General features: G+C 46.8%; 1 protein-coding gene across 2 annotated transcripts in view; it reads right to left on the reverse strand.

Moving 5' to 3' along the window:
- The window catches only part of Zw (glucose-6-phosphate 1-dehydrogenase Zw), an 87,573-nt gene that overhangs the window by 56,226 nt on the left and 17,687 nt on the right, over positions 1–13,660 (reverse strand). For both annotated transcript variants that reach the window (XM_070079558.1, XM_070079557.1), the window contains exons 2-3: positions 11,156–11,375; positions 4,530–4,740 (exon numbers count right to left, since the gene is read on the reverse strand). In XM_070079558.1, the coding sequence (XP_069935659.1) occupies positions 4,530–4,740; positions 11,156–11,375 (431 nt within the window). The remainder of the gene's footprint in view (positions 1–4,529; positions 4,741–11,155; positions 11,376–13,660) is intronic.

Here is a 13,660-nt window from a genome sequence, read left to right on the forward strand (position 1 = left end):
AACAATTTACTAGCATCAACAATCTGCCACAATTGTCAGTAATTTACTGCCATATAAGAGATTTAATCTCAATATACTTTTAACACTCTCGAGCCCAGCAGCTGCAGGCCAACCCACATCCATAGGTGAGGTCAGGTGAGGTGAGGTGAGGTGAGGTGAGGTTGGGTCAGGTCAGGTCAGGTTAGCTTAGGTTAGGTTAGGTTAGATTATGTGAAGCGAGGCGAGGCGAGGCGAGGCGAGGTGAGGTGAGGTGAGGTGAGGTGAGGCGAGGCGAGGTGAGGTGAGGTGAGGTTGGGTCAGGTCAGGTTAGCTTAGGTTAGGTTAGGTTAGGTGAGGTGAGGCGAGGCGAGGGGAGGTGAGGTGAGGCGAGGCGAGGTGAGGTGAGGTGAGGTTGGGTCAGGTCAGGTTAGCTTAGGTTAGGTTAGGTTAGGTTAGGTGAGGTGAGGCGAGGCGAGGCGAGGTGAGGTGAGGTGAGGTGAGGTGAGGTGAGGCGAGGCGAGGCGAGGTGAGGTGAGGTGAGGTGAGGTTAGGTTAGGTTAGGTTAGGTTAGGTTAGGTTAAGTTAGGTTAGGTTAGGTTAGGTTAGGTTAGGTTAGGTTAGGTTAGGTTAAGTTAGGTTAGGTTAGGTTAGGTTAGGCTAGGTCAGGTTAGTTAGGTTGGGAGGTTAGGGTTAGGGTTATGTTAGGTTAGGTTAGGTTAAGTTAGGTTAGGTTAGGTTAGGCTAGGTCAGGTTAGGTTAGGTTAGGTTAGGTTAGGTTAGGTTAGGTTAGGTTAAGTTAGGTTAGGTTAGGTTAGGTTAGGTTAGGTTAGGCTAGGTCAGGTTAGGTTAGGTTAGGTTAGGTTAGGTTAGGTTAGGTTAGGCTAGGTTAGGTTTGTCAGGAAACAGGACAAGTGTTTCCTGACGCTGGTCTTAGTTTGTGATGACCCACAGCTGGAGCTTTTGGTCATCTGATCGAGGCCTTCCACTGGCTTACCGCTCCACCCCTTTGAAAATTTGTTGCGAGAAGTTAACATTTAATATGGAAGATGGAAGGTAAACGTGGCCTCGTGGCTAAAGCTCTCGCTTCACACGGTGATTGTCCGGGTTCAATTCCCGGCGAGGGTAGAAACATCGGATGTTTCCTTACATCGGTTGTCTATGTTCATCTATCGGTAAAATAGGTACCTGGGTGTTAGTGGACTGGTGTGGGTGGCATCCTGGGTGTTAGTGGACTGGTGTGGGTCACATCCTGGGTGTTAGTGGACTGGTGTGGGTCAAATCCTGGGTGTTAGTGGACTGGTGTGGGTCACATCCTGGGTGTTAGTGGACTGGTGTGGGTCACATCCTGGGTGTTAGTGGACTGGTGTGGGTCACATTCTGGGTGTTAGTGGACTGGTGTGGGTCACATCCTGGGTGTTAGTGGACTGGTGTGGGTCACATCCTGGGTGTTAGTGGACTGGTGTGGGTCACATCCTGGGTGTTAGTGGACTGGTGTGGGTCACGTCCTGGGTGTTAGTGGACTGGTGTGGGTCACATCCTGGGTGTTAGTGGACTGGTGTGGGTCACATCCTGGGTGTTAGTGGACTGGTGTGGGTCAAATCCTGGGTGTTAGTGGACTGGTGTGGGTCACATCCTGGGTGTTAGTGGACTGGTGTGGGTCACATCCTGGGTGTTAGTGGACTGGTGTGGGTCACATTCTGGGTGTTAGTGGACTGGTGTGGGTCACATCCTGGGTGTTAGTGGACTGGTGTGGGTCACATCCTGGGTGTTAGTGGACTGGTGTGGGTCACATCCTGGGTGTTAGTGGACTGGTGTGGGTCACATCCTGGGTGTTAGTGGACTGGTGTGGGTCACATCCTGGGTGTTAGTGGACTGGTGTGGGTCACATCCTAGGTGTTAGTGGACTGGTGTGGGTCACATCCTGGGTGTTAGTGGACTGGTGTGGGTCACATCCTGGGTGTTAGTGGACTGGTGTGGGTCACATCCTGGGTGTTAGTGGACTGGTGTGGGTCAAATCCTGGGACAAAACTGACCTAATTTGCTGGAAATGCTCAGCATAACAAGGGACTTTCTATACAGTAGCATGTCATAGGTGTCAGCTATGGTCTGTATAAGTTGCATCATGTACTTGTAGTACATAAATATATATTATTATATTCAACGAGGGAGTGAGAGGGTGAACTGACGGATAATCACACACAAATCTTAATGTCGAGAGATAAGAGAATTTCCTGCCTGGCGGAGCTTTCACATAGCGACCACCACTAAAGCTACACCACTTATGCGACCGTCACAATAGTTTTCCCTTCAGTCAGGGTGACACAATACCTTCTTGAGACAATGGTTGTAATTATAACCATAGTTTGTGGAGGGGTAAGCCAGAGGAAGGCCTCGGTCAGATGACCAAAAGCTCCAGCTGTGGGTCATCATGTAACTGAGACCAGCGTCAGGAAACACTTGTCCTGTTTCCGGACAAACCTGACCTGACCTAATACCCTCATCCAGGTCACACAATACTCTCCATTATAAGAACATAAGAACAAAAGAAAGAAGGAACACTGCAACAGGCCTACTGGCCCATGCTCGGAGCAGGTCCATGCCCCCCCCCGGATTAGCCCAATGACCCACCCAGTCTGGTCACCTCCACTCAAGGAAGGAACACGACACCAGACCCAGTAGCACAAGCTAGTCAGGTCCAACTCACACCCACCCACACCCACTCATGTATTTATCTAACCTATTCTTAAAACTACACAAGGTTTTAGCCTCTATAACTGTACTTGGGAGTTTGTTCCACTCATCCACAACTCTATTACCAAACCAGTACTTTCCTATATCCTTCCTGAATCTGAATTTTTCCAACTTAAAACCATTGCTGCGAGTCCTGTCTTGGCTGGATGTTTTCACCACGTTATTTACATCCCCTTTATTTATTCCTGTCTTCCATTTATACACCTCTCTCAGTAGTAGTAACCAGTTACCAGTAACCAGTGTACCAGTAGTTGACTCCTACCAACCGTCTCTGCCTGAACATTATCTGTAATTATACGTACTACCAGCCTACGTGAGTATTACTTTACCCAATCCACGTGTTCGAACTCCCACATGATACCTCAATCACATCCCCCCTAATTCTACGCCGCTTGTAAATGCACGGAAATGGGCTAGCTAATTTACGCCATGAAAGAGAACCTTACCGCTACCATAACAAAACCCATGGCTTGTTTTAGCTTCCACCATTTTTATCCTAAGCCTTCCACTTTCTCATAACTCTAGACATAAACATTCCTACGTGCTCTTATTATCACAGAGGTCTTGAGAGTGCACACATGACTCATAAAATCGTAATAACATAATTGCAAACGAACCACAGTATGGATGGGGTTAGAACCCACTTGCCATGAGTTCTAACCCCACCCTTACCGTGGCTTGGTGTACACATAAAGTAAATTATGTAGATATAATCTACGATAATCAGAATAAAGTTAACGTGACTAATTTTAACTGAGAGAATTGCCTGTAACACAGAGTAATGTGTGACAGTATCCTAGGTACATAACACAGTGGAATGTGTGACAGTATCCTAGGTACATAACACAGTGGAATGTGACAGTATCCTAGGTACATAACACAGTGGAATGTGACAGTATCCTAGGTACATAACACAGTGGAATGTGACAGTATCCTAGGTACATAACACAGTGGAATGTGTGACAGTATCCTAGGTACATAACACAGTGGAATGTGACAGTATCCTAGGTACATAACACAGTGTAATGTGACAGTATCCTAGCTATCCTATGTGATCCTGTATGACAGGAAGACCATCCTATGTGATCGTGTATGACAGGAAGACCATCCTATGTGATCGTGTATGACAGGGGAACCATCCTATGTGATCCTGTATGACAGGAAGACCATCCTATGTGATCGTGTATGACAGGGGAACCATCCTATGTGATCGTGTATGACAGGGGAACCATCCTATGTGATCCTGTATGACAGGAAGACCATCCTATGTGATCGTGTATGACAGGAAGACCATCCTATGTGATCGTGTATGACAGGAAGACCATCCTATGTGATCGTGTATGACAGGAAGACCATCCTATGTGATCGTGTATGACAGGAAGACCATCCTATGTGATCGTGTATGACAGGAAGACCATCCTATGTGATCGTGTATGACAGGAAGACCATCCTATGTGATCGTGTATGACAGGAAGACCATCCTATGCGATCGTGTATGACAGGAAGACCATCCTATGTGATCGTGTATGACAGGAAGACCATCCTATGTGATCGTGTATGACAGGAAGACCATCCTCTGTGATCGTGTATGACAGGAAGACCATCCTATGTGATCCTGTACGACAGGAAGATCATCCTATATAATGGCACATGACCACAAAAATCCTGTGTGAAGTACACCCGGAGAGATATTTCCGGGGGGGTCAACGCCCCCGCGGTCCGGTCTGTGACCTGTGTAATGGAGTATGGAATATAAATATAGATTATTAGAGGTATACAATGCAAGTACTTGTACTGACCACAACGTAGAATGAAGGGGACTCCCTCCCAGCGCTCGTTGTGAATAGTGGTGACTGCCAGAGCATAGGTGGGAGTGGCTGATCCTTGAGGCACTGTAGGGTCATCCAGATAACCATCTTTAGCGTCACCCTCCCCTTCAGGGTCACCCACGTACTGACCCAGCACCACGTCATCCAGATCCAAGGCACGCATACACTTAAGCACCTTCACCTGTGTTCGTGGGAGTGGGAACGTACACCTGTTACCTCAAACGTACACCTGGGGATCTCAACACAAAATCAAACTAGTGTCTATTTGTGACTTGATTTACAAAAATAGATAAAATTACAAGATAACAAAATCCTATTACTATCATAATTCACATACAAACCAGATTCTGAAATCATTTCCTGTCAGGTTGAGAAAAATCTTTCCTAGAATGACGAGACATTTTCCAGTAATCTGGAAGCCACAGGTAGCACCAGGAACACCATAATATATACATATATAATCTTAGATAATGGTCGTTTGAGAAGTATATATTTGAATCGAGGTGACAATGTGTGTGTGTGTGTGTGTGTGTGATAAGATAAGATAAGATTTCGTTCGGATTTTTAACCTCGGAGGGTTAGCCACCCAGGATGACCCAAGAAAGTCAGTGCGTCATCGAGGACTGTCTAACTTATTTCCGTTGTGGTCCTTAATCTTGTCCCCCAGGATGCCACCCACACCAGTCCACTAACACCCAGGATGTGACCCACACCAGTCCACTAACACCCAGGATGCCACCCACACCAGTCCACTAACACCCAGGATGCCACCCACACCAGTCCACTAACACCCAGGATGTGACCCACACCAGTCCACTAACACCCAGGATGCCACCCACACCAGTCCACTAACACCCAGGATGCCACCCACACCAGTCCACTAACACCCAGGATGTGACCCACACCAGTCCACTAACACCCAGGATGCCACCCACACCAGTCCACTAACACCCAGGATGCCACCCACACCAGTCCACTAACACCCAGGATGCCACCCACACCAGTCCACTAACACCCAGGATGCCACCCACACCAGTCCACTAACACCCAGGTACCTATTTGCTGCTAGGTGAACAGGACAATAGGTCTAAGGAAACGTGTCGAAATGTTTCCACCCGCCGGGAATCGAACCCGGGCCCTCCGTGTGTGAAGCGAGAGCTTTAGCCACCAGGCCACCGTGTGTGTGTGTGTGTGTGTGTGTGTGTGTGTGTGTGTGTGTGTGTGTGTGTGTGTGTGTGTGTGTGTGTGTGTGTGTGTGTACTAAATTAATACGCATACCACATGAGGACATCACTAGCCAGCTCTGCCTACGTATGTAACCATTATTATCACTGCTCCACGAGTCCTCTATTTCTTCTGCTTTCCCTATAAAAAATCTTTATCATTTCTGTGTATTGGGCTGATGAGGCCTCAGGTGTTCCACTCGCTCAGGACTTCTAGTTTGAGATGTCTGTCATCCGGAACTCCCTTATTTCTTCCGACGTATTTAGCATTATTCTCTACTGATACAGCCTCTGGCTGGCGAAAAGTCTGCACAGTGAAGATACCTAAGTGTCGTACATGACACGACTGCAAACAAACCATACCATGGATGGGAATAGAACCCGCGGTCAGAGTTATAAAACTCCAGTTAGTCCCTGGACCCATTATGTACCTCTGTAATGTTGAGGTACAGTCCCTGGACCCATTATGTACCTCTGTAATGTTGAGGTACAGTCCCTGGACCCATTATGTACCTCTGTAATGTTGAGATACAGTCCCTGGACCTATTATGTACCTCTGTAATGTTGAGGTACAGTCCCTGGACCTATTATGTACCTCTGTAATGTTGAGATACAGTCCCTGGACCTATTATGTACCTCTGTAATGTTGAGATACAGTCCCTGGACCTATTATGTACCTCTGTAATGTTGAGGTACAGTCCCTGGACCCATTATGTACCTCTGTAATGCTGAGGTACAGTTCCTGGACCCATTATGTACCTCTGTAATGTTGAGGTACAGTCCCTGGACCCATTATGTACCTCTGTAATGTTGAGGTACAGTCCCTGGACCCATTATGTACCTCTGTAATGTTGAGATACAGTCCCTGGACCCATTATGTACCTCTGTAATCTTTGGACTACCGCCCACAGGACGGGTATGGGCTACATAATAAAGATATTAAAGTAACTAATGACCGATCGCGGGTTCTAACCCCGTCCTTGGTATGGGTTGTACATGCGTCTATACTAAGGTGTAACACGTGTGTCTTATTCATGGTATGGGAGAACCTCGCAAAGCCACAACTTTCTCGACAGTAAGTGATATAGCCTCGGCCTTGCCTCTCTCCATTAACTGTTCATCACATGACTGACAGATAACTCTGTGGTCTGTCAGTCAGTCCAGCTCTCAGACTGACTGACAAACACAACTTTATTTGCAGATTAGATAGGATTTCGTTCGGATTTTTAACCTCAGAGGGTTAGCCATCCAGGATAACCCAAGAAAGTCAATGCGTCATCGAGGACTGTCTAACTTATTTCCATTGTGGTCCTTAATCTTGTCCCCCAGGATGCCACCCACACCAGTCGACTAACACCCAGGATGCCACCCACACCAGTCCACTAACACCCAGGATGTGACCCACACCAGTCCACTAACACCCAGGATGCCACCCACACCAGTCCACTAACACCCAGGATGTGACCCACACCAGTCCACTAACACCCAGGATGCCACCCACACCAGTCGACTAACACCCAGGATGCCACCCACACCAGTTCACTAACACCCAGGATGTGACCCACACCAGTCCACTAACACCCAGGATGTGACCCACACCAGTCCACTAACACCCAGGATGTGACCCACACCAGTCCACTAACACCCAGGATGTGACCCACACCAGTCCACTAACACCCAGGATGTGACCCACACCAGTCCACTAACACCCAGGATGCCACCCACACCAGTCGACTAACACCCAGGATGTGACCCACACCAGTCCACTAACACCCAGGATGTGACCCACACCAGTCCACTAACACCCAGGATGTGACCCACACCAGTCCACTAACACCCAGGATGTGACCCACACCAGTCCACTAACACCCAGGATGCCACCCACACCAGTCGACTAACACCCAGGATGCCACCCACACCAGTCCACTAACACCCAGGATGTGACCCACACCAGTCCACTAACACCCAGGATGTGACCCACACCAGTCCACTAACACCCAGGATGTGACCCACACCAGTCGACTAACACCCAGGATGTGACCCACACCAGTCCACTAACACCCAGGATGTGACCCACACCAGTCCACTAACACCCAGGATGCCACCCACACCAGTCCACTAACACCCAGGATGTGACCCACACCAGTCCACTAACACCCAGGATGCCACCCACACCAGTCCACTAACACCCAGGATGCCACCCACACCAGTCCACTAACACCCAGGATGCCACCCACACCAGTCCACTAACACCCAGGATGCCACCCACACCAGTCCACTAACACCCAGGATGCTACCCACACCAGTCCACTAACACCCAGGATGCGACCCACACCAGTCCACTAACACCCAGGATGTGACCCACACCAGTCCACTAACACCCAAAATGCCGCCCACACCAGTCCACTAACACCCAGGATGTGACCCACACCAGTCCACTAACACCCAGGATGTGACCCACACCAGTCCACTAACACCCAGGATGCCACCCACACCAGTCCACTAACTCCCAGGATGTGACCCACACCAGTCCACTAACACCCAGGATGTCACCCACACCAGTCCACTAACACCCAGGATGCCACCCACACCAGTCCACTAACACCCAGGATGCCACCCACACCAGTCCACTAACACCCAGGATGCCACCCACACCAGTCCACTAACACCCAGGATGCCACCCACACCAGTCCACTAACACCCAGGATGCCACCCACACCAGTCCACTAACACCCAGGATGCCACCCACACCAGTCCACTAACACCCAAGATGCCACCCACACCAGTCCACTAACACCCAGGATGCCACCCACACCAGTCCACTAACACCCAGGATGCCACCCACACCAGTCCACTAACACCCAGGATGCCACCCACACCAGTCCACTAACACCCAGGATGCCACCCACACCAGTCCACTAACACCCAAGATGCCACCCACACCAGTCCACTAACACCCAGGCACCTACTTACTGCTAGGTGAACAGGACAACAGGTGTAAGGAAACACGTCGAAATGTTTCCACCCCGCCGGGAATCGAACCCGGGCCCTCCGTGTGTGAGGCGAGAGCTTTCAGCCAGGCCACCGGTAACCCAACAAGAAACAAGACTGACTGAACACTAAATTAAGAGATCCATATGTATTGCACTTATCTAATTCCTCCGGTATTGTATACCATTGTAACATTTCTCAATGGAGCCTAGTTTGCGTGCAGCCAGCAGCAACAGCCTGGTTGATCAGGCCCATCACAGTTGGTTGATGGGGTTCAAAGCCTATCAACTGGACTAGGCTCCTTAAGGCTCTATGTAGCCTATTCACCATCAGATTCTAGATCTGACTCACCAAAATCCCCTCAAGGGAGGTTCCTTGAGGCTGGTCAGGGGCTCTTGATCTAGGGAAATGGATCTGTGCTCCAGTTCCCTGAATTAGTGTCTCAATACCTTCCATCCTCTCCCCACATGCGTTATATAATCCTACGGGTTTAGCTCTGCCACGTGATTATAACAAGTATAACTCCACGAAATAAGAATTAAACTGCTGACCAAGCAGATAACCTGCTGAAGCAGTCATAAGGCAGAGATAACCAGCAGTAACTCTGCTGACCAAGCAGATAACCTGCTGAAGCAGTAATAAGGCAGAGATAACCAGCAGTAACTCTGCTGACCAAGCAGATAACCTGCTGAAGCAGTCATAAGGCAGAGATAACCAGCAGTAACTCTGCTGACCAAGCAGATAACCTGCTGAAGCAGTCATAAGGCAGAGATAACCAGCAGTAACTCTGCTGACCAAGCAGATAACCTGCTGAAGCAGTCATAAGGCAGAGATAACCAGCAGTAACTCTGCTGACCAAGCAGATAACCTGCTGAAGCAGTAATAAGGCAGAGATAACCAGCAGTAACTCTGCTGACCAAGCAGATAACCTGCTGAAGCAGTAATAAGGCAGAGATAACCAGCAGTAACTCTGCTGACCAAGCAGATAACCTGCTGAAGCAGTAATAAGGCAGAGATAACCAGCAGTAACTATTTATCTCCAGAGATATTTTATTCTTTATTAACATTATTAAGTGGGGAATTCCAGCATCAGAATTATTTTTCCCAGCATTTAAGATTGCTCTAAATTCCCATCCTGTTTACATAGATGTGAGGAAGAGTGTCTTAATATACCTGTGACGAGTTTCTATTATCATGGGGTAGCGCTAAACCTGTAAGGGTTATATAGCGCCTGTGAGGGGTAGGGTGGAAGGTATTCAGGGAACTGGAGAACAGATCCAATTCCCCAGATCATGAGCCCCTCACCAGGATCAAGGAACCTCTCTTAAGGGGACTGACTAGTTCCTATTTTTACTATTCCCGGAGCCTGGCTACAACCAGGCTAGTCTGGTGCTTGCCTGGTCAACGAGGCTATTGCTGCTGTTGGTCCTCTAACCCACATCATTTAAACACAGCAGGAAGGTGGAAGATAATACTGCAGTATATTCCAGGACATTATCAAGGCAACATTATCAAGATTCAAGTGTCTGATACTAACAATACTAACACAGGTAAGGTAAATCTGAGACTAACACAGGTAAGGTAAATCTGAGACTAACACAGGTAAGGTAAATCTGAGACTAACACAGGTAAGGTAAACCTGAGACTAACACAGGTAAGGTAAATCTGAGACTAACACAGGTAAGGTAAATCTGAGACTAACACAGGTAAGGTAAATCTGAGACTAACACAGGTAAGGTAAATCTGAGACTAACACAGGTAAGGTAAATCTGAGACTAACACAGGTAAGGTAAATCTGAGACTAACACAGGTAAGGTAAACCTGAGACTAACACAGGTAAGGTAAATCTGAGACTAACACAGATAAGGTAAATCTGAGACTAACACAGGTAAGGTAAATCCTGCCTCACAAACCATCTGAATTTCTATGGATAAGGTTACGAAGAATGGATAAGAGAGTCAAAGGTGGACTGAAAAAATTCTGAACTTGAGAAGGCATCTCGACAAAAAATACTGCGTTTAGATGTTGAGACTAACTCCTGCAGTGTATCAGATAGTGCTCAAGCATTTATAAAACCCAAGATACATGTACAGAAAGTGTTCATTGACTTTAAATCATTAGGACAGTGTGTATTCAGCCGTGGAGAACCCTATATCACCAGGTTGAATACCCTTAGTGTATTAAGAGTAATTCTGCTAGATTGTTATCACTGATTCAACACCCTGACCTCAGTGTAGTATATTGAAATAACTGGCTGAGTATTCTCTTCGATGATAACAGGACAGTTGTCACTGAGGCAAGAACACAATTACAGCGCTATCACATACCATATATCTTCACTTATCTACTGGAATTTTAACCCAAAGACTCAACAAAACTAACCTTCTCGTCTCTAATGTCATCAGCGGAGGTGGAACAAGGCTTCTCCATGGCCACCAGGCACAGGATCTGCAGCAGGTGGTTTTGCATCACATCGCGGATAATGCCGAACTCATCGAAGTAGCCGCCACGACCCTGGGTACCGAAGGGCTCCTTGAAGGAGACGAACACCGAGGCTATGTTGTCTCGGTTCCAGGTCGGCCCGAAGAGCCGGTTTCCAAACCTGTTGGGGAGGAGGGTTGGTGAGGATGCTGACTCTGCAAGTTGGTGCGTGTGTGTGTGTACACTCACCTAGTTGTGGTTGCAGGGGTCAAGTCATAGCTCATGGCCCCGCCTCTTCAACTGGCCGCTACCCGGTCACTCTTCCCGCTCCGTGAGCTTTATCATACCTCTTCTTAAAGCTATATATGGCTCCTGCCTCCACTACATCAGCTGTGTGTGTGTGTGTGTGTGTGTGTGTGTGTGTGTGTGAACATGGAAGGTAGGGCTCAAAGATATGTACGCAGATGCTGAACTTTTGAAATCTGAAGAGCGGTTTCAGAACTTTACAATTAAAAAAGACAACACAGAAACAACATTAACAGTTAATACATGAATAACACACACATAAATGTAATCACACCAAATTAAAATAACCAGCATAAGTCAAAAATTCCATCAATGTAGAAAAGATCCCCCCAAAATTCCCGAAGATCTCACCAGTAAAACCAAAGTCGTGGGTTAACACTTAGCAAATGTTCCATAATTAGCCATATTCCATATATTTTTACTCAACAAAATTGAATGCACCAGCAATGTGCTGCTACGATACTCGACATGATAATTACACAGTGGGAACACAAGCTAGGTACATTTAACAGTTATATTCTATCACACAGGATGGGGCTCACACGGTGTTGAAATCTGTCATCCTGACTACGAGGCTTCGGTGGGGCAGTGAATATACCAAACTTTTCGGTTATATACTGAATGAAGGCGAGGGAGCTGGATTATCTGCTGCTAGTCTGTAGGACCAACCCTGCCCACTACTACCCTAGGATATATAACATACTGAATGGAGGTGAGGGAGCTGGATTATCTGCTGCTAGTCTGTAGGACCAACCCTGCCCACTACTACCCTAGGATATATAACAACATACCAACAGTAAGCACTTCAGCTGGCCTACTGGCCCATACTAGTCTAATCTTTTCCCAAGGCTACACAAGGTTTGAACTTTGATAACTCTGCTAACCCAAGGATGAAAGAACACAAGCATATAACTCCTGTATTGGTATCTTCATTCCGAAACGTTTCTCCTACACAGCAGTCTTCTTCAGTCGGGTATAGAGGAGGTACACAGATAACCCGGACATAGAAGAGAGGAGCTTACATGAGAGTTATTTGTGTATCGTTCCAGCCACGGTATTGTGCATTTTGTTATTTCCAGAGGAGGTAGCAGAAACAGTAGAGATGTAAAGAAGATTTAATTATTATATCACTTTGAATATGTAGTATTGAGGGTAATTATGTGTTTATATCTCTCCTACCTATCTTCAGAGCAAAGATACTTAACTCTTGCACGTCTGCTTTGCTTATCAACTTGTCAGTACTGTATACCCTTATCATGATAGATTAGACACATGTGCAACTCTTGGGTATCAATAAAGATACCCAAGAGTTGCACTTGTGTCTAATTTATCAACGTATCGGTTCCCTGAACCATTCATCTACAATACCCTTATAATATTCAACTTCTGTATTGGACTGAAAAAATGACTGGTGAAAAACCATCACAAAACACCCAGGTGTTACACCACTCTTACTGTAGTTGTATTGTATACCATTAATATATATAAAGTGTGTACTTGATAAAGATATTTAAGATAAACGTTGCAGCAGTCAAGATTCCTGTACATTTAGCCTTGCCCTCCACAACACTTCTCTCTCAACACAAACTCACACAAGGTGAGTTAGCTACACTTAACTCGAAATACAGTGTGTTGTCTACAAGTGTACAGGGTATACACACCGTGAGATGTATGTCTTTCAGCGTATACTATACTCAGTTTACTCTAATTCTGACTGGTGGTGAACAGGTTACATGCAGTCTTAATGACCCTGGTGTAGTAGATAGACTTTAAACCCCATTAACCAACCAACCAGTCTTAATGACCCTGGTGTAGTAGATAGACTTTAAACCCCATTAACCAACCAACCAGTCTTAATGACCCTGGTGTAGTAGATAGACTTTAAACCCCATTAACCAACCAACCAGTCTTAATGACCCTGGTGTAGTAGATAGACTTTAAACCCCATTAACCAACCAACCAGTCTTAATGACCCTGGTGTAGTAGATAGACTTTAAACCCCATTAACCAACCAACCAGTCTTAATGACCCTGGTGTAGTAGATAGACTTTAAACCCCATTAACCAACCAACCAGCCTTAATGACCCTCGTGTAGTAGATAGACTTTAAACCCCATTAACCAACTAACCAGTCTTAATGACCCTTATGTAGTAGATAGAC

Source organism: Cherax quadricarinatus, chromosome 100 (genome assembly GCF_038502225.1).
Source record: "Cherax quadricarinatus isolate ZL_2023a chromosome 100, ASM3850222v1, whole genome shotgun sequence".
Lineage (NCBI taxonomy): Eukaryota > Metazoa > Arthropoda > Malacostraca > Decapoda > Parastacidae > Cherax > Cherax quadricarinatus.